The 27,716-nt window shown below is 38.2% G+C and overlaps 1 protein-coding gene and 1 long non-coding RNA gene across 5 annotated transcripts; one reads left to right on the top strand and one right to left on the bottom strand.

The window, feature by feature from the left end:
• Window positions 1–3,663: 3,663 nt before the first annotated feature.
• LOC127533385 (uncharacterized) lies at window positions 3,664–15,987 on the bottom strand. The gene is made up of 4 exons (XR_007941124.1): window positions 15,893–15,987; window positions 15,412–15,497; window positions 14,586–14,659; window positions 3,664–4,497 (listed from the first exon to the last, which is right to left on the bottom strand). It is a non-coding gene; the product is annotated as an uncharacterized LOC127533385 (long non-coding RNA).
• Window positions 6,443–13,135, top strand: LOC127533370 (sterile alpha motif domain-containing protein 3-like). Of its 4 annotated transcripts, XM_051946215.1 has the most exons (7): window positions 6,443–6,707; window positions 7,206–7,248; window positions 8,628–8,743; window positions 9,962–10,932; window positions 11,495–11,653; window positions 11,810–11,902; window positions 12,130–13,135. In XM_051946215.1, exons 3-7 carry the CDS (start codon window positions 8,713–8,715, stop codon window positions 12,448–12,450), a joined length of 1,575 nt encoding a protein of 524 aa, XP_051802175.1. In that variant the 5' UTR covers window positions 6,443–6,707; window positions 7,206–7,248; window positions 8,628–8,712; the 3' UTR covers window positions 12,451–13,135. The 4 variants fall into 4 exon arrangements, with proteins under 4 accessions (XP_051802175.1, XP_051802177.1, XP_051802174.1 ...); XM_051946217.1 differs by lacking the exon at window positions 8,628–8,743; XM_051946214.1 differs by lacking the exon at window positions 6,443–6,707 and having other exon boundaries at window positions 6,774–7,248.
• Window positions 15,988–27,716: the final 11,729 nt, after the last annotated feature.

The raw sequence follows: 27,716 nt of genomic DNA, 5'->3' as shown, positions 1-27,716 counted from the left end.
TGTTGTAAAATAAAACAAGGCATTTATTACTGTTGGAAATTATTACAGGTATTATTTGTAACACTTTCTAAGATTGTATGGACAAAGCAATAAATCAGTTAATGGATAAAATCATTTGTATTACAGATGCTATCAACAGCATGTCTTGTTCATTTTATTTAGTTGTCGGCCTTGGATGATGAGGTCCAGTTACCAGGAGCACTAGTCCGCAGCTTACTGGTTCCGTCCTGCAGCTCCTCCACGCCGTCCTCCTCTCTACAGACCAAATCAAGTAAGATCTGTTTAGACTATGCAGACATCAACATGATCAGTATGTTATCTTTTGACCCATCCTAAAATCACAAAATAGAACATTTACTTTAAGTTAACTGTGTTTATGAAAATAGAAAATAATTACTGACAACTAGTACTTTTTGGTGCTTTTATGCAGGAAAAGGGAACCAGGAAGCTGCTGTGGATCCTCTGCAGTATCTGGAGAGGTCAGAGGAACGGTTCTTGGAACAGATCGGAAGACACCAAGACGTGACCTCTGCCATTCTCCAGAACATCCAGAAGATGAATGAAAACCTTGGTTGCACTGATGGGACGCATGGTGTCGGTGCTGGAGCAACTGTCCCAGAATTAAACTGCATTGTTGACTATTGGCTTTTCTAGAAAATAAATCTTTTTTAGTACTTCACCTGTTTTGTATTTTACTCATGCACTTTGGGTGAATAAACAGAAATTTGTGATGAGAGATGCAAATTTTGTCTATAATCTACAGAGACTTTATTCAGTGTTCAGTGCACACTTTTGTTACACACATTTTGACAGATAAGCAGTTGTGCTTTTCAAGCAGATTTTAGTCAGAAACATCAGTAGCATATTTTTTTTTACTGTTACACCAATCTAGGTAGATAAACTGCACTACTGCAGCAGATATATTATTGAAATGTGCTTCTATTATGTGTCTACATACACTGCTCACAAATAGTTATTCAACTTTTGGGTGAAATTGATGGAAAATATAAAAAGTGCATGCTGTAGTGATATATCATAAAAGTAGGGTATTTAACTAGAAACATGCAGTAGTGATTTCCTCATCTCAAAAAATTTGATTGAATCAAAAGCTAACAACAGTGGAGGGTATGTCACAATAAAAATGTCTCAGTTTGGACAGAACAGCAGCCTTCAGCTGAAATCCAGTGCAATTGTGTCCCACCAGTGGCGTGATCATGGATGTGTCCAGGCAGCAGCTGACCTCTGCCTCGTAATTAGCCTTAAGACCAGCTATAAAGATAAACATAGATATTATCATTATCATCAACATATGGTGCATGTGTTTAACCTTTAAGCTATGTAGGGATGCAAATGTAGTCGAAGCTAAGTAGCTAAGCTAATGCTAACACGTTCAGTGTTCAGAATCAAAACATCTCTAAAAATTACCTGTTTTCTCAAACGTAGTTGCCGTTCCCTGTGACAACCATGAAGACAGATAGATAATCACAGAAGAGCTCATGTGAAGAGCAAATGTCCAATAAGGTTCCTGTTTTTGTTTGCCATGTCCTTCCAGGGCTCAGTAGGAAAAAGTCTGAATATATGGAATGAAACTTTGAATAGATGGAATGAAAATCTGAACATTCTATATTCCGACTTTCATTCCATATATATATCTCAACTTTCATTATATATATATATATCGACTTTCATTATATATATATCAAGTTTCATTATATATATATATCGACTTTCATTATATATATATCAAGTTTGATTATATATATATCGACTTTCATTATATATATATCAAGTTTCATTATATATATATCAAGTTTGATTATATATATATCGACTTTCATTATATATATATCAAGTTTCATTATATATATATCGACTTTCATTATATATATATATCGACTTTCATTATATATATATCGAGTTTCATTATATATATATCGACTTTCATTATATATATATCGACTTTCATTATATATATAATTTCCTAAACGGCATGCCATACGGCATGCCATATATATATATATATATATATATATATATATATATTAGTATGGCATGCCATATATATGTACACACATATATATATATATATCTTTGAATATGTGTATACATCCATGCATCATCACTCTCTTCACTAGATTGCCATAAGAGAGATCATACAAGGTTCACGTCACGTTCTATTTCCACTTTGTCTTCTCCGTCTGATGATCGTTCATCTGACAACTACACAGAATGCCTGTCTTCAGAGCATATTGTGATACTGTGGAATAGATGATTCTAGATATCATGGCTTTGAGACACAGAAAGATACACGACATGAACAGACAGAATAGAATCAAGAAATTATCACTGGGTAGAAAATTTCATTAGGACCTTAAACCACAGTCCTGACTTAAACCAATTCCACAAGTCCCAGCCTTTTTCTTCATGAAAATCTCTGCTTTTCATCTGTTCTATAAGTTCTTTCAGATGTTCTACCACATACCCAGACCATGTTGTAGGACAGCTCTAACCGAAATCTGAAGGTGCATATACCGTCACCTTTGTGCCATTCAGATTAAATGTAGACAGATTAAACATTAAGAATGGTACATGTCGATGCTATATTGTCAGACAGCAAATGAAGAGTTCATTTCCAAAAACAGATAACTCCGTTTTGATAAATTTTCAGAAAACTTTTTTGTTTATTGTTTACTTGAGATAATATCAATCAAACTGAAGTTGAGTGGATTTGACTCAGTAGAAAAATACATGAAAAAATAGAGAAAAATCAGTTATTAGTGTTATTATTATTATTATCTCAAGTAAACAATAAAAATGAGTTTTCTGAAAACGGAGTTACCTGTTTTTGTGAATGAACTCTTCAAATATTCACTTGGCTTTCATGAAGAGCTTTCCACACAGGCTGCCATAACTGATCTGACAACTGGTAGAATTTCCTCAATTTAGGTCAGAGTTCCTCATCTTTGTACACAGAGAGGTACTTGCAGTGTCAGTTTGCCCTACCTATGGCTCATGACTCCTCTGACTTATTGTCAGATTTGTGACGTTGGAGAATGCTTTGGGGCGTCTAGATTGTTGTCCAAATGCTGAGCCAACTGAAATGCTGTTACACTGTCATGTTATGTCTTATTAGCTCCAAACATTTCTCCTATGAATACACTTAAAGTGGTATTTCTGTGAACACGCCGTGGCAGAAGAATGGGGCTGGTTAACTTAAATTGAAAAAGGAGCAAAAAATATTCAAATGGATAGCACTGATAGTGAATTTAGGCCCGAGTTACATGACTCAGCATTTAAACAGTGGAAGGAAAATGGAACGACTGCATTTTGAACTGCGACAGAAAATGGAGAAATAAGAAGTTTTGAAGATTTAAAGAGAAAATTTGCAGTTAAGAACCAAGACCTGTTGAGATATCTTCAGTTGAGGGAATATTAGAATAAAGAGATTAAGAGGGCTACACCAGAAGAAATGAATCCAGTGAAGTGATGGTTAAAGCATACAACCAAAAAATATCAAGGGTTCTATCAAGACTTTACCACAGTATAATGGAATGCCAGAATAAATCAACGCTATACATTAAACACAAGTGGGACAAAGAGTTGAATGTCATAATCTCTGAAGAAGAATGGTATCATGTGTGAAACTCAACAGACATCCACAGATTCATTTACATGGAGAGAATTTAATTGGAAGAATTTAACACATTTTTTATGACACCAAATTTAAAAAACAAACAATTATTAAAACAGCAAACATGCTGGAGGCAATGTGGTGAAATAAATGCTAACCATACACATATCTTTTGGGATGAAGTCAACTCTGTGATGAACAAAGTACTCGGATATACGATGATTAAGAAGTGCTTCACTCTATACCTGGGAAATAAAGGTAAAGTTGAACTGAAGGAAGAAAACTATCTGGTTAAAATTCTTCTCACAGCTGGCAGGAAGGCTATAGCAAGAAACTGGCTTGCTTCAGATCCACCGAGACATCAACAATGGTTAGATATATAGTACAGGAAACATGTGTGATGAAAACATGACATATTGCTCCCCAATGCAATTTCAATGATCAATTTTCCAAAAAAATCCAGCCAGTATGCATGATCTTATCAAAACAATTCAGGACAGTTAACCTTACCTCCTAAACACTCACAGAAATTTAATAGTATTCAATTTGCAGAGTTTTTGTTTGTTTTTACAAACAACAGGTCTCTGCTCACCTTATTTCAGGACGACTTTGTGAGTGATGAGGGGTCCTGCTGAAAATCTTCAGTCACGGACTCCGTTGAATTCTTCTTCTGAGTATTTAGTCAGGTAACATACGGATGGCGTCTAAAGCTTCATCCACACCCTTCAGCCTTAAGTAACTGTCTCCAAAACCAGCAGTCATACATTTGGGACAACGCTGTATACGCCTAGGTCCATCCTGGAGACAAGCAGCACATCCCACAATGCTCTGGCAGCGAGGACACATGATGGGGTCTGTCACCGTCTCTGCAAGAAAAAGTAGAAATGAGAGACGAGTTCAAGCTGCTGTTAGCATGTGTTTGCTGTTACCTGCTAGTTTATTAATTTATTTAAACAGGAAGTCCCATCAAGATTAGGATACCTGGCCAAGGTAGCAGCCATACAAAACTGAAAAGTTAAATAAAATAGATACATGATACACAAATAAACAGTAAAACAATAAAACAATAAAACAGATTGACAGCTATTCAGTGACCTACACAAACATCTTCACTGTTTTCTTTATGATGTTCTTAAACTCATTAATGGGTGTGAATGTTAGTTGAAGAGGTTTTTGAAGATTATTCCATGACCGTGGTGCATGATGGGAAAACACTTTGTCAGAGTCCACGCAGCATTCAAAAGCAGCCACTTGGAGGCGCCAGATGGTAACTAGAGCTTAACCCTCCTGTCGTCCTGCGGGTCAAAGTGCCCCTTTTTAAAGTTTTAAAAATGTGGAAAAAACTTCACAGTGAAAAACTCTACATTTTCAAAAATTTTGTAGGAAATTTTTGAGCATTTTTTGGTGAAAAAAAAACAAATTTAAATTTTTTAAAGAACATTCAGAAAAAAAAACAAAATCCAGTGGATTTCGCCGTCAAATTTGGAGATTTTTTTATTTAAAAAAAACAAACTTTTGAAGGAAACTTTTCAGGAATTTTCTTCCTGAAGATTTTGCATTTTTTTTTATAAATTTGGGGACATTTTTTCTGAATTTCTGGACTTTTTTCAGACAAGGCAACAACATTTTTCTTCTATTTCATGCTGTGTTTTTGATTTATTCCTGCTGGAACCAGAACTGGGACCTGTCCAACATGTTCTACGCTGACCTTCAGACCTCAGGATCCAGCTGATAGATCCTCATGATCAGGTTGACCTCTGTGTTAACGTGTTTTACTGAGCTGCTGAAGATGCAGCGTTTTCTTTTATTCATGATAATGTCAGACAGAAGAACCAAACAACAAACTGTCATAAATCAGAATCTGTCTTCAGCCTTCAACATCTGAACTGAAAGGCCAACAGGCTGGTTTTAATCCAAAAGGTTCCAGCAGCTTCATGGAGGTCTTTATACTGGGACGCAACCAGAAGGAATGCAGTGGTATCAACAAGAATTCAACTACTGGATACATCAGTGATTTCTGGATGTTCTGATGGTTCTGATGGACCCAGCAGAACATCTGCTTGAAGTGCTTCATAATAAATACACATAAAATCAGTTCTAGTAATAAAGCACAGGATATTTTTGACACCAGCAATTTAATTAAAGCAGAAGAAGGCAGATATATTGATCAGTGATCATGTTTTTAGCTTCACATGAACTGATTCTGATCAGAAAGTAAGTATTAATATTAATAATAATATTAATGTCATGTGGTGCATTAACATGTAATCAGACGCTGAATTAAAGTGTTTAACAGCTTTAATCCATCTGGCTTAAACAATACAATGTCTATGTATATTATTGTACGTTGGCACATCAATAAAACTGTAATTAATATTAATTTATTAACTCCACAGCGATTTTTAACATTATTTTTGCATATTTACTCCATTAATTCACCACAGCGGGTTAAAAACACACAGCAGGAAAGTCATTCTGACTGTTGTCCGTCTTAAACTTTGATTCTGCGCGGTTATGTCCTTTAAAATAGAGAAATAAATGAGTTTAAACGGGTAAAGTAGCGTCAGCGGGCCGATTTGAACTGCCACGGTGGCGTTAGGGAAATCCCGAGTCATGCGACCTAATTGGAACAATCGGGGCTATCCCATTGGTTGCCAAAAACTCAACAGCGAGCGACGTGATTGGCCGAGCAACCGCAGCATTCGTCACAAGCAGGAAGTGGTGCACACGGCACCATGACTGAGGAGAGGAGGCCTGCACTGTAAAATGTAATTGTATATCATACTTAAAATATAAAGTGACCTTAACTTATTTCAGCTTACTCTGTTGAGTCTCCTCACTTAAACCTAGTAAAGACAACTTTCTACTGAGGCAAGTAAACAAACTTGTCAGCAGCAAGTTACCTATACTTTGAAGTATGAGTGAGCAAGAAGCGTCTGCTCAACCTGGAGAAACTCGGCAGCTTTCGGCACCATTCGGCATTTCTCGTTGAGTGCACATGCGCAGTTGCCATGTTTTGAATCAGGCGGTCAAATCTGAAGCGGGACGAGACGTACTATTCCTGCATATTGTCACGGTAAGTTTAACTGGTTTTATTGATAGCAAATGCATTGTCGTTTTTATTTGTCATGTCATTTATTCGTTAGTTCAAGTTTGGAGGTGAACTTTGTGTTATTGATTTAGCCGTGGCTGGGACTTTCAAGCCGAAATTCTGAAGTTTATTTAGTGGCGTTTTGTTGTTGCTCGAGTCGGTCCTCACAATGCCGCGTTTATATCAAACGTGAGCTAACGTTAACGTAAAGATTAATGTTAGCATTTGCAAGCTAAAGTCAACCAACCCTTCATGTAACGTTACGCGATGCAAACAGATAACTGGAGCTTCAGCGTGCTTATTAACGGTTGAAAAAGCAACTCTGCTGATCTTTCAGGGTCACTCTTCAACAAAGAATGAGTTTGTCGTTGTCCATTGCTCCTTTTTAACTTGGTAGAGATGCTTTTAGTTTACTGTTGTCCCTTTTTAAACTGGTCACATATGTAACAGTTTAACTGACTGATTTTGTTGTTTCTTTTGTAGGCTTTCATTTCTGAAGACTGAAACCTAGCTATGCATTGGAAGTGTAAGTACTGCTTGTTTTCTTCTGAAAAGAGGGCTCAATTATTCAAACACTACCGCTTAAAACATGGAAGCTATGCCAGGACTAGTCCAATTCCATGCCTCCACACAGATTGTCTGTGTTCATTCAAGTCATTTAATGCCCTAAAAGTGCATCTAACAAGAAATCACTCCCATGAAGTACATGATGGGCAGATGAGTGGAGCTGATGAAATCCCTGTGATATTCCATTGTCCTCTTTGCAATTTTGAAGAACCCTGCACAGAACTGACTTTTTTTTCCCATTTGCGCCAACATCTTAAAAATAAGGAAACTGTGAAATGTCCATATGAAAGCTGCATTTTTGAGAGCAACGTCTACTCAACATTTAATGCTCATAAATGTAAAGAGCATCGGCTTCCCAGTCAGAAGCGGTTGAAACCTGACATTGCCTTGAGCAGTACACCTCACAATTCAGATCCAGATGTGGAACAAGATGTACAAGAAGTTGAGGATTTTTCAAGTGAGGAAGAAGCGAAAATTGAAAATTTGGATCACTTATAGCATCAACTGGAGCATAATTTAGCCTCACTCTTTCTTAAACTGCAGGCGATCTTGCATGTATCTGACATGGCAGTACAGGAGGTAATTCAACAGCTAAACCAGCTTGTTCTTCTCTCAGAGCCCCTTTTGCATAATGCCATTCAGCAAATTCTCAGTGAACATGGTGTCAGTGACGATTCAGTTGTGAGAAAGATTGTGAATGCTGTCAAAGAGAATAACCTGTTATTGAAAATGACTGATGCTGGGCAGTCACTGTCCACAGCTAATAAAAGAGCCTCCTACTTTCAGAGGGAATTTCCTATGGTCATGCCAGTTGAATACAAACTTGAAAAAGACTTACAATCACTCTCTTATGTGCCAATTCTGAAAATGTTACAAAAACTATTAAACAGAGCTGATGTTCTAGATAAAATTCTCACACATGAGTGCACCGTTGATGGATTTAACACTTATAGAGATGGCACTCACTATCGCAGGAATGATTTTTTTAAGACTGAGACCTTAAGGATTGCACTTGGCCTTTACATTGATGAATTTGAGATAGCCAATCCTCTGGGCACTTCCAAAAAAAAACACAAACTGTGTGGTATTTATTGGGTTCTTGCCAATCTTCCCTCAAAACATTGCTCCTGTCTCCACTCTATTCAGCTAGCAATATTGTGCAGAGCAAGTGCAATCAAACAGCATGGCTATGCAGCTGTCCTTCATCCACTTCTTCATGATCTGGTCACTCTTGAAAAACACGGTGTCTATGTTGAGCAGTTAGGCGAGTGTGTGAAAGGAACTGTGCTCTATGTGTCAGCCGATAACTTAGGTGCTCATTCTTTGGCTGGTTTTCAGGAGAGTTTCACAGTGCAGCACCCCTGTCGATTTTGCATGGTGAAGAGGAGTGACATCCAGCAGAGAGAGGTCCGATCAGGAGCATATGAGTACAGAACCAGGCAGGATCATGACAGGCAAGTTTCTGAAGTGTTAGAAAATCCAAATCTGGTGAAAGAGTATGGTGTGAAAGGCCCTTGTGTTTTAAGCGACAATCTTGAACATTTCCACACTGTCAAAGGCTTTCCACCTGACATAATGCATGACCTCTTGGAAGGTATTATCCCTGTTGAGATGTCTCTGTGCATTAATGACTTGATCTCCAAGAAGTACATCACCCTTGAGTCCTTGAACAAAGTCATCAAACATTTTCCTTACAAATTCACTGACAGGACTGATCAGCCTCAGGTTATCCCAGCCACATTTGCCTCTAGAGGTACAATTGGCGGTAACGGCCATGAAAACTGGGCACTCACAAGACTTCTTCCACTCATGATTGGTTTTGATGTCCCAGAGAATGATCCAACATGGGAAATTTTAATGCTTTTGAAGGACATCGTAGAACTGTCAGCATCATTCAGACTAACAGAAGATTCTCTTGACTTCCTTGATGCCAAGATCTCAGAGCACAGAGGTTTACTTTTAACAGTATTTCCTCACTTCACATTGCGCCCAAAGCACCACTTTGTGGAACATTATCCACAGTTGATGAGGATGTATGGGCCGCTCAGACATATGTGGACAATGCGCTTTGAGGGAAAACATAAATTCTTCAAACAAGTCATTCACAACACAAAGAACTTCAAAAACGTCCCACAAACTCTGGCTGTCCGGCATCAGAGAATGATGGCATACCATGTAGACTCCTCATTTTTCAAGCCATCCATCCAAATGGACAAGGTGACACTTTCTTTAGTTTCATCTTTACCCGAGAATATTCAGAACTTGTTGAAACAGAGGTATGCATCTCAGAACACTGTCCTTGTAGCATCATCTGTGAGTGTTGATGGCATCAAATACAGTCCAGATATGATTGTGTCTATTGGTGCTTGTTCATGCCTACCTGAATTTAGGCAAATTCACAACATCCTTGTCATTAACAGTGATATTTTGCTTCTGTGCAAACATATGACATCATGGTATAATGAGCATCTGCGTTCTTATGAGCTTTGCAGTCATGTGTCCTCGATGTCAGTCAGCATGCTCTCTGATCTGAATGACCCTTTTCCTCTGGCAGCCTACAGAATCAGGGGCAGAACATTTGTTACCCTTAGACATTATATTTTGTGCTGATTGGATGGTGAAGATTTTTATGTCAAGTGTCATGAGGTAACTGAACTTATTTTTTTCTATAGAATCACAGCCAACAAAGGAGATGAAACTAAGGATAATTGTCCATGACAATGACATCAGGAAAATTACACTCTCTGGGAAACCACAGACACTTGACTCACTTGTTGAACAGCTTGAGGAGAAGCTGGGTCTTCTGTACAAATTCTCCCTCCAGTATGAGGATCCTGATTTTAACAATGCCTTCGTCAACCTCACTGACATTACTGACCTGCCTGACAAATCCACCCTAAAGATAATCGCACTGGTTCCAGCCCCCACATCAAGCATAGCCAGCACAGCCAGCACCGATGACACCGAGATCCTCTCTTTTTCCTCCCCTGAAAGTCGGTCATCTCTTACTCGCTCTCCATGGCCAGACACTTTTGACATTCCTTATTTTCCTGTGGACATCGAGTACAGATTACGCCAAGGGAATCTTCTGTATATGAGAGACAAGACGTATCTACAGGTATCCAGGGACATGAAGCATGAGATACTTGAAAAACTTGCTGAGGCAATTTACAGCTTCAAGGCATATCCCTGCGATCAAGAATTCAATGATGTTGCAACTGCACTGATTCAAAAACATCCATGCCTCACTGAACCAGGCTCTGTCAATGGATGCAACAGCTGGAAAAATAGCATCAAGTTCAAAATGGGAAACTATCGCACCAAACTGCGACGAGCTGGATGTACAGATGTGACTGTAAATCAAGGGAAAAGAAAAGGCCAAGCTCCTCAGAGAGGCATCAAAAGACCCAAACGGTTTGAAATCAATTTTCTACCCAATTTCCCTGATGGTGAAGATGAGACCAGTATGGAGTTCAAACGAAAGGAACTTGTAGAAGAGATGAAGAAACGTCGTCCACCTGCTGCTCTGATAACCAAAAACATGGACTCGACTTTTGCCTTGAGAAGACAAGAGTTGGTGAACTTGGAGCCTCCAGTGAAAGACACAATGGAAAGGTGGCCAGCACTCTTTACAGAGTGTCAGGTAATTGAACACTCTTCCTCTCTTTTATGCGTTAGTTGTTTGTTTTTTTTTAGTTCTTTGTCTTATCTTTGATTAACTTACGGAATTAGCTTCAATGTCCTACAAGTGAAAAGTAGTCCTAAGATGTTAAAGATTCCTTCCAAACATGTTTTAAGATGTACATAAATTCTTTACTTTTTTTCCACAAAAGTTATCTTGATAAAATCCTTAAAATTATATCTACTACTTCTCGTTGAAATCCCTATTTTTTTCTGCAGTTGAATGCAGAATCCACCTTTCATTGTCAAACTGCACAGTGAAGCCCAAATATTCAACTTCAATAGGAACACTAAGAAAAATGTTTTTGAGTGGAGGTTGATTTCATGATTTAAGAAATTGATCACTGTAAATCTGAGTGCTGAAGTGTCTCATCATATAGTAACAAAACACTTAATCACATGGGCAGAAACAGTATTGTACTGGCCTCCAAAGATTAGATACAGATTTCTATTTTTTGTTATTCTTTAATGTAGGTGAAATATGGCTACATCTTGAATAATAACTTATCATACTTTTCCTTTAGATTCTGGAAGAGTTCTGTCGCTTGTCAAGCAAAAACCTGAATACAGAATTCTTCAAAGAACTTGACAAATACACTCCTCGCTTCTTTGAGATCTTCAAGACCAAGGGGGGAAGTGTTGGCCAGAAACTTAAGACTTATCTGCAACAAGTCACACCAGAGGTAAGTTTCACGGATACAAAAAAATTCATTTTTTATCATGTGGGGAACAAAAAATGCAACCCCATTGTGTATGCAGAGGTATTAATTGATTGTCCTTAACCACAGAAGTGATGTGTGTTTGATATGATTGTTTTTGTTTTGTTTTTTTCCCCCCAGAGTACAGATGTTACTGCGAAGCGAACAGCTGTCCTCCGTGGCCTTCCTGTCATCCTTGGAGATGAGAACACAGACTTCTTCATGACATGCTTTGTAAGTCGTCTATACTACTAAATTTTTATTCCACACCACAGGATGTCCACTCTATTTAATTCTCCTTATGTTACTTTGATAGCTTTAGGTTAAGTTATTTTACCTCCACACAGCCTCTAATATCAGAATATCACTTACTTTTAGTGGCTGTCTTGTGTTTTCTGCCGTAGAAATTCAAGATAACATCTGATATGTAATTGTGGCTGTATTTCTGCTATTGCTGTTAGGACTGCGATGACCCAGGCATATCTCACACCCCCATTGGAATCCTGACCACTGTTCCTGAGGACGAACAGCTCTCCCTTGACTCACTGCACCTTCAGACTTCAGGTACCGCAATCATTTTGGAAGGAAGAATTGTGATGGATGACCTTGAAAATCTTCCACATGCCATGTGCTTGCTCTTTGGACTTACTTACGCCCTGAATTTGGAGTACCCTCAACAACTGAAGTACACCTTTGACTTCATTCAAAGGGTGCTTCTCTCACTTGGACATAAATCCCTAAAACCAAAAATACAATCACTCAAAAATCTTCTGATGCAATGAGTGAATGTAATCATGATGTGAATGTGACTTGACATCTTGGGTCACATTGATGCCTTTACCCTTATTGGAAAAGTGATATTTTTTTCTTGTTTGAGCCTTTTTTGTGGGAAGGAACCTCATCACCCATTTTAGACTACTGAATGTTTTTTATGTTCATGAGGAGAAAAATGAACACCTACTTTCCTTTTAGCTTTTGTTTTTCCTTTTGTGTTGATGCTGAAATGATCGTGGTGATATTGATTACCAGGTTCTGGAGCAAGTTCTCTCTGACTTAATATATTTCGTAAGTCAAGCTCTGCTGCAGTTCTAAACTCAACCACTAAGAATTAAAATCAGAAAGCTCTTAGCAGTTTTTAGCGGGAGCTGGCTCAAACATAAGAATTACAGTTGCACATTCAGTTGAAATAATAGGTGGATTGTAAACAGTTGAGCAATGTCTGCTGTTCACTTTATTGATGTTAAGATAAATGTTAGACCCTGCAATTGACTACTGAGTTTATCTGTAGTTCACACTATAGTCAACAGAGATATTTAAGCAGGAATTCTCAAAGTTTTACTGGAAGCATGCATTTCATGTCACCTTTACTCAGTGGGTTGCCATTGTAGACTGCACTTTAAGAACCCCTGTATGTAAGGTGTGTTCTGAACAAAAAAGTTAAATTATTAAACTTTGTTTCCATTCAAACTGTTGTCTTTCTTTGTTTCTATAGCTTATCACTTTAAGTTCATCTTACTTGAACATATCAAGGCAATCGGTTTCCTGATATTTTGCTAGTAAGGTGAATGCTTAAACTTGTAAAGTTAACTTATTGTTTACGAGTACTGCTTAATTTACATAACTCATGAATTTAAGTAGACAAAATTGACATTTTATAGTGAAACTATAATGATTTTGAGTTAACTTTACTCAAATTTACTGGCACTGTATGACTTGTCTGAATTTATATTTTATAGTTAACCTAACTAATGATTTTTAGTTAACTTCACTCAGGTTTACTGACATTATCTGAGTTGTCTAAACACAGTTATTTTCAGCTTTAACAACTTAAAATGAATTATCTACTTTACTTGGGAATTTTGAGGCAATCGGTTTCCTGACTTTTTTTAAGTAAAGTCAACTTATTACATTTTACAGTGTGGGGGCCAGGGGGGAAATTGGAACAATTGGAACAGAGGAGATTGAGAATCGATAGGAGTTTACCCAGCAGAGCTTTATAGAAGAACATAAATCAGTTTTGTGTCTATAAATGCTTAGTGATGTCCAGACAACCAGATCATAGAGAATACAGCGGTGAGTGAGAGATTTTACATTTGAAGTGAAACATGATCCACTGGATCAGGTCTCTGTAGGAGGAGGAGGCTGCATGGCTGCACAGTAGATCAGCACAATCAGTCACAGATAGTTTAGGAGCCATAAATGAAAGGTTAAGGGCTATATCAACTGTTGTTTGTGTTTGTTTGTGTTGTTCGTTTACTATATAATTTTGGAATTATGTTGAACAGACTATAATATGTGCGGGGATAATCTCCTGTCCTCACTTGTTTCGTTGTTTGGAGGAGCTGAGCTGGGCCACCGTATTTTTTGCTGAACGCTATTTTTCTTCGACTGCTTTGATTGCTTTCATTGTGACTTTGCGCACGTTGTCATGAGCCGATTGTCGTTTTTTTTCTTGAATAAAAGCTTAGCTATATTTATTCGTTGTAGATCTCAGTGGATTCTTCCGTTCGCCCGTCTCACAGCCTCAGTCTCTCCGTCTCTTGTTCATTTAGTCGCTGCAGATAAAAAGGTGGTTTGCACAAGTTTTCTTCTTGCTTCATGTTTGAAATAAAAGCCAAACTTCAATTTGACATTCTGAATTAAATTGGAGATGTTTTTCTTCGATCCCTATTCCCTAAACCAACTTTTTCATAAATAATGAATATATTATCTATAATCAATAAATATGTTTATTTGTGCATCATGTGTGTGTTTTATAAAACTTTTACATTTTGTACAGCTGCTCCCTTGGCCAGGCCTCCCTTATAAAAGAGATGTCAGGATGATACTGTTTCCAACTTTAACACTGCTACGACAATAAAAATATGAAAAGTGCAAAAGTTCCAAAGCAGAGTCCCTGAACATTTAGAATACAAACCGTGGCAGATAAGACACATGAAGGATTCCTTCAGAGAGAGGACTTGGTCGTTCATCAAGTTCACATTGTTGTCCCTTTGGAGTCCAGGAAACAAGAAACACAACGAGAAAGCAACAATGTATTATTTCCACTCTACAGCTGGGTCGTTCAGTCATCAGGAGATTCTGCTCAAACATCTCGGATTTTCTTGAGCTTTTTGTTTGATCAGAAAGTAAAGATATTCAAAACGGTGTTTGCAAAAATTTTTGACTTGTTATATCAAATACTTTTAAAGACTGTCTGTTGACCCATTTAAGCAGATTTTGTTTCCTTCACATTGAAAGTTGAGACTGATCAGCCTCCTCGATCCTCCACACACATTTCAGAAAATAGTATTCACAAGCCAAAAAAAGAAGTGTTGCATTTTGCCTTTGCACTGAGGTTAAGCACTGTCCTTCCTGTGGTTAAATACATCCGTCAATAATTTTCTTCTGCCGTGCGGCTGTGAGCGGCTGAGATTGTTGAATAGAAACTGTCTGTTGGAAACTCATATTAAAGGTGGAGTGACTTGTGCCAGAGACACAGTATTATTTGCAGTTTTTAACCAGGTTTATGGGAGGTTTTAAATGTATTTTTATGTCGTTAATTAATTTGATATTTTATCAAAATTGGTTTGATTTAGAGCAAAGCTTTCCTTTAGCCAAGAACTTTATAAGACATCTGCAGATGAATTATACATCTTGTAATTTGCTAAGACCAACAGCAAATAATTTAGTAAGATAAAACATGTAAAACTGTCGACATTAAATTAATATCTACTCGTTTGAAAGATTCGTTGTGTTCATACCTGGAAGGTCTCCTCTGTGGAAGTGGAAGTGGTCCTGGCATCAGAGGATTTATGATTATGTTGCACAACACGCCTAGCATCTGACCCTTATCACCAAAAACAAGGAAGAGTTTCCATTATTATTTAACATTTGGTCTTCTGTTTACAAACGAACATTAAACAGATCTTTAACAGGCCTACACCATGTTTATCTGCATATTCATCACACCTCCAACTGTATTTTATAATCTGTAAATGTGCAGAACATCTCAGTAACATTATGTTTAGAACAAACCATTCATATTTCATGGTTTTAATTTATCAGGTCTCATTCACCTGTAAATCTCTGTACATTTTATAAATCTGCATTTCATTACAAGTAGAACGATAATAAATTACATCTAATCTAATCTGCTCTGGTGCATTTTTACATGCGCAAATCTGACCGACATAAAAACTAAAGGTATCATGTCGTCGGTATCATGTTTCCACTGTGACTCACCATTTCATCCACTGTTAAAATGCCTCAAGTGCCACTTGTTGCTCTTCAGCTCAGCCAGCAGACGCGTTCCTGTGCTACTGCTAAACAATGCTGTTAAATTAAAATAATAATAACAATTACAAAGAAAATCACTTCACGAGCTCACAGCCCAAAATGGAGAGATCAGGTTTCTCGTGGAAAACGCAGTACAGATGAAAGATTATCCAAAGCTAGCACCTAAAGGACTTAACGGAGCGGAGGACGGTGGCATCGGCCTGTTGTCTCTGTCTCAGGGACACTGTGAGACGGAGGAGCATGCATGTGGTGTGTGCAAATCACGCCACCCCCGGATTTGATCACAAATTTGGTGGTGTGGGAGGCGGCGCTTGCGCCCAAATTTGGTGGTGTGGGAGGCGGCGCTTGCGCCTCCCACACCACCAAATTTGTGATCAAATCCGGGGGTGGCGTGATTTGCACACACCACATGCATGCTCTTCCGTCTCACAGTGTCCCTGAGACGGAGATTTTGCGCCTCTGGAGGGTTGGGCTGAGGCGCAAATCAGGGCCCAACCCTCTACAGGCCAGACCAGGGAGGAGCTTTGGGTTTGCTCAGCCAGGGCCGGGGCCTGTGCTGGCAGCGCGGGTGTGTTTTTGGGTGCCGTCCGTGTGGGGCCCGGCACGGGGGCCTTCGGGCCGCTGGTGTTGCCCTGGGGTGCTGGCTCGTGTATAGAAGAGCCTAAATGCTCTTCTAGACAAGTAGAATGTTTATACAAAGTTTCCCAGTCAGGACTGACTCATGGTTGCTAAAAACTTTACAAGACCGACTGACTTTAGTGATTTAGTAGGTGTAAAATATTGAATAAAATGTTGTGCTGCATGACTGGCTTTATTTCACTGTCACATTTAACTTTATTGCCCAAATTTACAAGTGGATTGCTGATATTGTCTCCAAATGCATTTTGGGTAGAACTCGTCATCAGTGTCCACAAACGTCTTCATCTGTCATTTGTCAACAGATTTCAAACTAGGTAGAGCATTTTTACGGACTAAGCTAACATGAGTGGCACTTCATAAAAGCATAAAAGTGGAGCGACAAAGCGAAAAGAAAAGGAAACAAGAGAGCAAGGAAAAGCCAAGTTACAAAAACTGGACTTATATTTTGTTCGTCATGAAGCCGACTTTTTTGTTGGCAGCGATTCAGGCCTCCCAAAACTGCAGCACAGCCAGGTTAATTACAGACAGGGCAGACGTCAAAAGTTTCTTGTCGGGTTCTTATGTAATTTTTCCAATGATTAATTTTTAGAATCCAATGAGCCTTGGGGCAAAACTGTATCTTACATATTTAATGCGATAATTTGCATAATTAAATAGATGCATTAATTTTTGGCAATTGATCTAATTTCTCAGGGCATGGGATTCATATTACAGCCACTTTTGGTCAATAACTAGTCACCTGTGAGCTTAGTGCACGTGTATTACCATATTCATATATTTAAACAGTAATTTGCATATTCATACCAGCCGATTGGTTGACTTATATCAATAACGCACTTTGTCCTTACATTATTTTTTTCGTTTAAAAATCATTTTTATTCTTCATAATGAGATTTTTGTAGATGTGCATTTATTATTATTATGAGTAATTCGAATGAAATAAACATATATAGTACTGAAATACGTCTTTCCACTTGATATTAAGGCTGTACTGATGCTCATCAACAGTTCCATGGTTTAAAAAGCAACACATGAATGCTTTTTAAATAATCTGATATTAAAGGTATGTATATATTCCACTAATAGTATCATGACATTTCTTTTAATGCAGACTTCCTATGGCACAAGGTAACTTTTGTTCGGTTTACTTTTAAGCTGACTTTTGAAAGTTTTGAAGTTCATGTTCCATTTTGATTTATATTCATATTGAAGTTCTTCATTTTTCTCTTTCTCCAGGAATAAGTTACTTTCTAATGTCATGTTAACTACAGGAAGGTCAACATTCTATATGTAATAAATATGCTATATGTTTTTATGCTATAAATGTGTTATAGTTTGGATTACATACTAACACCAACTGTGAGTTTAAAGATGCAACCTGATATAATAATTAGAATTTTAAACCATGTGATTACATTTTGTTTTCCAGGAGTAATGTATCCAGTTGCGTGTTTCTTGGGATAAGATTACAAATTAAACAGGGTTAAAATGTTTGCTAAATCATTTTTGAGTGTTGATCCTGAAGAATTACCAAAATGTCTTTTGTGCAACGAGAAAATTGAAGAAACTGAATCAAAGCAGTCGATTAAAAGCTCATGGTTGGAAGACTATTAAGGACAAGGACAAGGGACAAAATTAATATTCCAGAGGAAAATGAAAATTACAAAGAATACATCCTAGTTACAGACAGACTGGCAATAAGTCAGACGGGCAGTACCTTGTATACGTCCACGTAAACTGTTCATGATTGTAGATTTTAGTAGTCCAGCCGAATAGCTTACATCCCCTTCTTTCTCTCTTGGCGGTATAGCAGGGATTCAGCAGTTGCGAGCTGCAGAGCCAGACCTGGTGACTGACCAACAGCCCCCCTCCTCACCGGCGCTGGACTGGAAATAAAAGCAGCAGCAAACCTTCCGCTGACACACAGAGCATAAAAGCCCTCCTCTGGAATGATTTCCGTCTGATTGAGCCAATTTTGCTAAACAGTCTGACTTTTGATCGTTTTCCTGTAATTCCAGCGTCTCACAGTGAGTATAATAGCTTCTTTATCCTTTCTGTTGATTTTAGGTGCTAGCTTTGGTTAATCTTTCATCTATCTAACCTTTCCATGAGAAACCTGATCTCTCCATTTTGGGCTGTGAGCTCGTGAAGTGATTTTATTTGTAATTGTTGTTATTATTATTTTAATTTAACAGCATTGTTTAGCAGTAGCACAGGAACGCGTCTGCTGGCTGAGCTGAAGAGCAACAAGTGGCACTTGAGGCATTTTAACTGTGGATGAAATGGTGAGTCACAGTGGAAACAAATGATGTTTAACCCGATATGATACCTTTAGTTTTTATGTCGGTCAGATTTGCCCATGTAAAAATGCACCAGAGCAGATTAGATTAGATGTAATTTATTGTCATTATACTTGTAATGAAATGCAGTTTGACAACCAGAACAAGTGAAATAAGCAGCAAGTGTAAGATTTATGAAATGTACAGAGATTTACAGGTGAATGAGACCTGATAAATTAAAACCATGAAATATGAATGGTTTGTTCTAAACATAATGTTACTGAGATGTTCTGCATATTTACAGATTATAAAATACAGTTGGAGGTGTGATGAATATGCAGATAAACATGGTGTAGGCCTGTTAAAGATCTGTTAAATGTTCGTTTGTAAACAGAAGAAGACCAAATGTTCGATGATCATGGAAACTTTTCCGTGTTGTGCAACATAATCATAAATCCTCTGATGCCAGGACCACTTCCACTTCCAGAGAGGAGACCTTCCAGGTATGAACACAACGAATCTTTCAAACGAGTAAATATTAATTTAATGTCGACACAGCAGGGGCGCCGAAAAGGGGGGGAAAAGGGGAAGGATTCTAGGGGCCCATCATAAACAGGGGCCCAGAAAGGCCCCTGATAAAATTATAATACTGACAAAATGAATATGGCACTATCTTGTTAATTTATAATCACAAATAAATATTATTTACAATGTGCTGGTAACACTAAGTTTATTTGTTTTGGAAACATTTCTCAAGGGCCCCCTCTCTCTTTTTCTGTAAAATGGTTCAGTCCTACAGAATCAACTGAACTGCTGCGCGCCGCCGTGCTTCAGTCAGACTGAGTAGGGTGATGACAGTATGCCTCAGAAGTCAGGTAGTCAGAAACGAAAAGAAAAAAGATAAGGCAGGAGAGAGAGGCCAAGGGCCGGCAATATGTTACCCAGTTTTTCAAAAAAACAAGGTGGGTTTGGTTCATGTGGTGGAAAGTTCTGGAACATTAGCCTGTTGTTTCTACTCTATCTTAACTTTGTGATTTTTAAGCTAGCTCACTTTTCTCCCCATATTAGCTCATATTTTTGAAGAAAACTCTGGAATTTTATATTTCACTGTTCACATTCAGCAAGCGGCCCATATTTAATCAGCCCCCCCACACCCCCACACCCCACCCCCCCGTGTCAAAATTATGCGTGTTTGAACAGACACGTCAAGTGCAGCAGCAGCAGCAGCTGCTGTCTATGAGGCCTGTGAGCCCCCTACGCCTGAACAAGCCCCAGTACCCACAACTGAAGAAGGAGGGGAGCAACTGTAGCCACCAGAAGAAAAGGCGAAGATTCCATGATGAGACCTCTGAAGAGGAGAGGTCTCAGGAGAGTGCAGAAACTATGTTTCAGAACACTGTGTTTTTTACTGCTATGGACAGTATCATAAGTGACTTGGGAACTAGGTTCCAGACCACAGCAAATATTGTAAATGAATTTTCTGCTGTTCTGAAAGTTGGGCAGATTAGTGAGGACAAAATCTCTTCTCTGTGCCAACAATTGATCACAAAGTATTCTGGTGATCTTACACCTGATTTTGAAAATGAAGTAAGACACCTTAACAGTGGATACGCTTCCAATTTCCTCCCTAACTTGTCCCCTCTTGAACTCCTGAATGCTGTTTGTGAGCTCCAGCTGCAAAGCATCTTTGGAGAAGTGTGTATTGCTTTGCGTATATTTTGCACACTGCCAGTTAGTGTTGCAGGTGGTGAGAGAGCTTTCAGCAAGCTAAAAATGATTTTAAAAAAACTACTTTAGGTCCAAAACGTCACAGGAAAGGCTCTGCAGTCTTACCATGCTGTCCATCGAATGTCAGTTGGCTAGAAAGCTAGACTTCAAATACCTGATCAAGGATTTTGCTACTGAGAAGGCTCGGCGTTGGGCTCTTGGTTAGAAAGGTTGAGCAAGGGCCAGTTGTAAATATGGCTTGTAAATATGTGTGCAAGAGAAAGCTTGGCTGAGCAAGGTTGTATCTGGCCTGTTATGTTTTTTCTTTATGAATGGGCCTACTTTGTTTACTTAGTTTAACATCTCCAGCTGATTTTATTATTGTGCTTGTATGATTCTATAGATGGTGATGACAAATCATAAAAGGCAGTTGGCTTTTTGTATTTTATTTATTTATTTATTTTACTTTATTTTTATTTTATCTGTTTCTTCACAGAAGATAATTGCAATTTATTTAATGGAAGAGGTTATTTTATATTCAAGTTTTGTATTATTCAGGTGTGTAATTTAATTTGGGGAAGTTTTATGCTGAAGAATGAGAATCAATGTTGCAGTAAATAAATGAAACATTGTATTCAGAGTGTTAAATGCTTCCCCTACCAAGTAACTGTCACATTTTCCTTTTCACAAATATGGGAAATAATAGTCAAAAATATCATTAAAATGCACAGTTTTATGTAAACAGCACAAAATATTTTTGCTGGCCTTATGTCCGGCGCTACAGGGGCCAAGTAAAATTTCTTTTCATGGGGCCCAAACTCCCTGATGGCTCCCCTGATTATGACTCAGAGAAGAACATTTGAGTTATATTGTGTTTTGTGTTTGTAGTTTTCACGATGTCTGAGGAAGAAGGAGAGATTAAAAAAAATCTTTTAAAGACGTCCGTATAGGGTGGTCCTTTAAAGCATCAAACCAGTGCGCTTGCAGGGAGATCGGCGAAAGTTTCACTGCAGCCCTCCACCAGTCGGGGCTTTATGGCAGAGTGGCCCGACGGAAGCCTCTCCTCAGTACAGACACATGAAAGCCCACATAGAGTTTGCCAAAAAACACACGAAGGACTCGCAGACTATGAGAAATAAGATTCTCTGGTCTGATCAGATCAAGATGGAACTTTTTGGTGTTAATTCTAAGCGGTATGTGTGGAGAAAACCAGGTACTGCTCATCACCTGCCCAATACAATCCCTACAGTGAAACATGGTGGTGGGAGCATCATGTTGTGGGGGTGTTTTTCAGCTGCAGGGACAGGACGACTGGTTGCAATTGAAGGAAGGATGAATGCGGCCAAGTACAGAGATATCCTGGAAGAAAACCTCTTCCAGAGTGCTCAGGACCTCAGACTGGGCCCAAGGTTCACCTTTCAACAGGACAATGACCCTAAGCACACAGCTAAAATAACAAAGGAGCGACTTCAGAACAACTCTGTGACCGTTCTTGACTGGCCCAGCCAGAGCCCTGACCTAAACCCAATTGAGCATCTCTGGAGAGACCTCAAAATGGCTGTCCACCAACGTTCACCATCCAACCTGACAGAACTGGAGAGGATCTGCAAGGAAGAATGGCAGAGGATCCCCAAATCCAGGTGTGAAAAACTTGTTGCGTCATTCCCAAGAAGACTCATGGCTGTACTAGCTGAAAAGGTGCTTCTACTCAATACTGAGCACAGGGTCTGAATGCTTATGACCATGGGATATTTCAGTTTTTGTTTTTCAATAAATTTGCACAAATTTCTACATTTCTGTTTTTTCTGTCAAGATGGGGTGCTGAGTGCACATTAATGAGAAATAAAATGAACTTTTTTGATTTTGGCAAATGGCTGCAATGACACAGAGAGTGAAAAATTTCAAGGAGTCTGAATACTTTCTGTACCCACTGTATATCATATTATAAGGGCTTCACAGTGAAATAGTGGTTAGCACTTTCGCCTTGCAGCAAGAAGATCCCCGGTTCAAATCCCGGCCTGTGCCTGGGATCTTTCTGCATGGAGTTTGCATGTTCTCCCTGTGCATAGGTTTTCTCCAGGTATTCCGACTTCCTTCCACAGTGCTGAGGTTAATTGGTTACTCTAAATTGCCCGTAGGTGTGAATGTGAGTGTGATTGTTTGTCTGTATATGTAGCCCTGTGACAGACTGGCGACCTGTTCAGGGTGTCCCCTGCCTTCGCCCGAGACAGCTGGGATAGGCTCCAGCACCCCCCGCGACCCTAGTGAGGATGAAGCGGTGTATAGTGGATGGATGGATGGTTTAATGGACATGACCCACGATGAAATGCATGGGGTCTGAGCCAAAAGTCCTATCAACACGACACGACGGAATTTGATAAGATTTTTCCTCATTATGAAAAAATAAGAAACACCACATGCTACACATCATCATCTGTATAATAACTTTAGCACAGAACAATACTATAACAAACATGAGACTGAGAAAGATTTCGTTGCTATGGTAACAAGATATTCTATAAGCAGGACGGAACAATAGAATAGTGAAAATTGGACAAACAGATTGAAAGTAAAATTCTATTGAAGTTAAAAACCAAAGACTAACCATGTCTTGTGATATGAGGTCAGTGCGATACAGCAGACTATATTTTCCAGTTAAACATACAAAATACCTTTTTAAATGGAGTCAAAATTGTGATGAGTTCAAAATATAACCCAGTTATAACAGACTGTTACTAGAATTGATCATTTGCCAAAAACTCTATCACAAACACTATTTCCGTTACTAAGGTGATGTTTCAACTGCTTTTGCAGTTTTTATTCTAATTGCATTTTTATTCAATTCCGTCCTGTTGTGCAGAAGCTTTTCCCAAATTCAAAGGTAATTTTTGAGAACGGTAAAGGATCATAATGAGACAAGAACATAAAACACAGTGGGAAGAGTCAGTTTGGACTCATCTTTTCTAAGTATAACTCTTAGAGTTTCACTCATGTTGTATTTGTTTCTTTTTCCCCCCCCTTGTCTGCATTATCTTTCTGGCTGACCACTGTATCCGATGACAGCATTGAAAAGATCTATGCATTTTTATCTTTGCAGTGAGAAATATTAAATGTGAATCACTGCCGGTGACCTTCACTGGACCTCCCTTCAGGCTACTCCATCAAATAACTTTATTAAACCCCTGATGTGAGCTGCAGGGGAGGGCTGTGATACACCACAGTGTGAAAGAAGGGGAAATAGTGACAGAAAGGATGAAACAAGACAGACGGGGAGAACGACAAACAGGTAGTGTTATTAATTGGGGGTAGCAGTCCAAGTGCTGTGCTAAGCTAAATCCATGCAGGAAATAAAGGCTGTAAGAAAACCAGAGATGTGGGGTCTTGATAGTGGGGGGGTGGTAGGCCCATAGGGATGAGAAAAGGAGGGAGCATGCATCACATGATGTAAAAAGTGTGTGAGGATGCCCAACTCAGTATGTTCTGACAGAACAAATCAAAAGAAAAACACATTTCTTTAAGAATGGCAGGTGATTACAGGGCTCTGGTGATCACAATGTTTTCCTGCAATGACTCTATGCTTCACCCTCTACAAAACAATCTATTCATAAAACGTCCCAAAATGCTGAATTTAGCCTCAACAGTCCACATGCAACACAAACTGAACAGGGTTAAAGGGAGTCACCAATCTACTGTCTAAAGGTATTTAAAACCCATTTTCTCAAGTAATGTGATCCTATGCCGGTGCATATTCAATTAATTTGATCATGATTTTATTAAAAACTGAAACTTACTAAAATATAAGCTCATGTAAGACCAAACAAGAGGACTATGAGGATTTATAATACACAGACATCAAACTTCTGTAAAGTATGTTCACACATAATCTATGAAACCAGACCAACAAAATTCTGCTTCCACAACCTCAGCAGTGTTACAGATGGATTGTCTCCATGCTACGCCACACTGATGCAGGAATTTGTGCAAAAAGGAGCCTCAACCAAGTACTGAGAGCATAAATTAACACACTGTACAGAAGACTGACATTTCTGTATCATAAATCCCTTTTTATGTTGGTCTTACATGTTTTTATATTTTGAGATTCTGGATTTTTGATTTTCATGAGCTGTAAGATGCAATAAAAGGTTTATTTTAAAGGTTTGAATTATTTCCCTTTGTCTAATGAATCTTGAGTGTATTAAAGTATTCTTTTTGAATTAAATTGCAGTGAAAAAAATTAACTTTTGTAGTGTTTTGAGATGCTCCTTTAAATGATTGTCAAGGTTAGAAAAGTTTGATAATTTTGTGATTTTTTTCAATACCAAGTTATGGTCATTATTTGCAGTAGTATTTGTTTTACATCAAGTACTAATAATTAGCAAACTGTGAAAGTGTTGAATCTAAACAAATTTCCTGTGATATATATATATATATATATATATATATATATATATATGTATACACACACATATATATATATATATATATATATATATATATATATATATCCATCCATCCTCTATACACCGCTTTGTCCTCACTAGGGTCGCGGGATATATATATATATATATACATATATATATATACATATATATATATATATATATATATGTCATTCCTCCTATTCTGGCATCCAAAAACACAGCAGGACGACATTTTAGAAAAGTTGATAGAGCCTTGTCCCTCAGTCTTTCACCTTTCTGTCCGGCCGCGGGCTTCCTCTTTTGCCTCCAGCTGAAGCTGTGACGTCATTCGTGACGTGGGTCATTAAAGGGTCTATACCACTGATACTAAACCAAATATTAAACGCAAAGCTTTTTTTTTATATTGCAGACAGTACAACACAGATTTCTGTTTTATTCAGGAGTCTCACTCTGTGGAGCTTGATGGCAGCTTCTGGAGATCCCAATGGGGAGGTGACTTATGGTTCGCTCATGGTACAGAACGTTCAGGAGGGGTGGGCATTCTGAAAAATCGTTTCAATGGTAAGATTTTACATTCAGACCTAGATAAGGGCGGCCATTACATTACTTTAGTATTGGAAAAAGATCATATTATCTTTATTATTGTTAATGTGTATGGCTTTAACAATCTGAATGAGAACAAAAACTTGTTTACTACAATAGAGAAGCGTATGTCGTTCTGGTTGAATAAATACCCTACAAGCTTTATCATTCTGGGAGGAGATTTTAATGTGGTATTAAGTAATGAGCTGGATCGTATCCCCCCGAAAAAGCCAGATTCATCAAGTAACTTTGTTAAATTTCTTGCTCAAAAATTTGATTTAATTGACTCGTGGAGGGAGGGTCACCTATCTCTGAAGGCATTTACCTGGTCGAACAAAACGTTAACAAGACAGTCACGTATTGATTTTTGGTTGACCTCTAAAACTTTAAAAAATGTTACCTCAGATATTTTCCCTGCCCCATTGACGGACCACAAAACCATTAGTCTCCATATTTCAACTGGAGCAAACTCTCCTAAACCATCATACTGGAAGCTTAATAGCTCAATTTTAGAGGAGAATGAAGTGGCTAATACTATTTTGGAATTAATAAGCGAGTACTGGACAAAAGCAACGGAGCAAAAAAGATTTAATATTAACTGGGAACTTTTCAAATTTGCGTCAGCAAAATACTTACGGAAATTTAGTAGTGATGTAGCAAAGAAAAAAAGGAAAGCCGAAAATGATATAATTCTAAGAACTACAACCTTATTATCAAAATCTGTCAGTGATATCACTGAATCTGAAAAAACTGAACTTAATGACCTTCAACAAAAATTGGATGAAATTTACAAGAACAGAGCTGAAGGAGCTTATGTAAGATCACGTAGACAGTGGCTTGAAGAAGGAGAGCAAAATTCTGCTTACTTTTTTAGGCTGGAAAGACAGCAGGGTAATAAAAATATTATAAATAAACTTAATATCAATGGATCTGTTATGGACAATCCAGCAAAATTAGCGGAATATTGCTCCCAATTCTATAGTAGTCTTTACTCCTCAACATTCTGCCAGCAAACTGCCTACACTTTTTTTCAATCATTTCCAGCACCTGAGCAGCTTTCACAAGTGGATAAAGAACTCTGTGATAAAAATATTACTTTGAAAGAAGTTGAAGATGCTATTAATCTATTAAAACTAAATAAATCCCCAGGTAATGATGGGTTAACTTCTGAATTTTATAAGAGATTTTCAGCTAGTCTATGTCCCTTTCTTTTGAAAGTGTTCGAAGAGTCTATAGATAGAGAATCACTGCCTGCCACGCTCACTCAAGGCCTCATAACTTTAATACCAAAGGCTAAAAAAGACCCATTATTTCTGGATAATTGGCGTCCTATCTCTTTACTTAATAATGATTATAAAATTATGGCATCAATATTTGCGTCTCGAGTTAAAATAGTGTTACCAAAAATTATAGACGAATGTCAGTCGGGCTTTATGCGTGATAGGCATATTTCAAATAATATTAGGTTAGTTCTCGATATTCTTGATTACAGTGACTTAGTCCAGGATCAGAGTCTGATTCTCTTCCTTGACTTCTATAAAGCGTTTGATTCACTTGAACATGGATTTATGCTCTCTGCGATCGAAAAGTATGGTTTTGGCGGGTTCTTTCAGAGTGCGTTGCGCACCTTGTACTCGAATGCCAATAGCTCCATTAAATTGAGCCACGGCACCACACCAAGGTTCCCCTTAAATCGAGGTGTCCGTCAAGGGTGCCCTTTGTCCCCCTATATTTTCCTTATAGCTGTACAATTTCTTAACTTGCAGGTTAAAAACAGCTCTCTTAAGGGTGTGTCCATTGCAAAGAATGAAATAAAAATTAGCCAACTGGCAGATGACACGGTTTTGTTTTTGAAAGATGATTCGCAGGTCCCTGTTGCAATAAATGTGATACAGTCCTTCTCCAAGGCTTCAGGGCTCAAATTAAATGTTAATAAATGTGTGCTTTTGCCCGTGAAAAATTGCTTAAGAAACTTAATTTGTGATATCCCAGTTAAGGACTCTGTCGTTTACTTGGGCGTCACTATAACCAAAGATTTGTCTAAGCGAAATAATGAAAACTTTGCACCAATGATTGAAAAGACTCAAGTTGTTTTTAATCGTTGGTTGCAGAGGGACCTGTCTCTTGCGGGCAGAGTACTGC

This window comes from Acanthochromis polyacanthus, chromosome 3, assembly GCF_021347895.1.
Source record: "Acanthochromis polyacanthus isolate Apoly-LR-REF ecotype Palm Island chromosome 3, KAUST_Apoly_ChrSc, whole genome shotgun sequence".
NCBI classification, from domain to species: domain Eukaryota; kingdom Metazoa; phylum Chordata; class Actinopteri; family Pomacentridae; genus Acanthochromis; species Acanthochromis polyacanthus.
This window is presented reverse-complemented; position numbering and strand designations above follow the sequence as displayed.

Excerpts from the sequence above, each read along its gene's own strand:
- LOC127533370 (XM_051946215.1), top strand. The coding sequence starts at position 8,713 with ATGAGTACAGAACCAGGCAGGATCATGACAG. Across the intron at positions 10,933-11,494 it reads CACTCTTTACAGAGTGTCAG|ATTCTGGAAGAGTTCTGTCG; the intron begins GTAATTGAACAC and ends CTTTTCCTTTAG. Across the intron at positions 11,654-11,809 it reads TGCAACAAGTCACACCAGAG|AGTACAGATGTTACTGCGAA; the intron begins GTAAGTTTCACG and ends TTTTCCCCCCAG.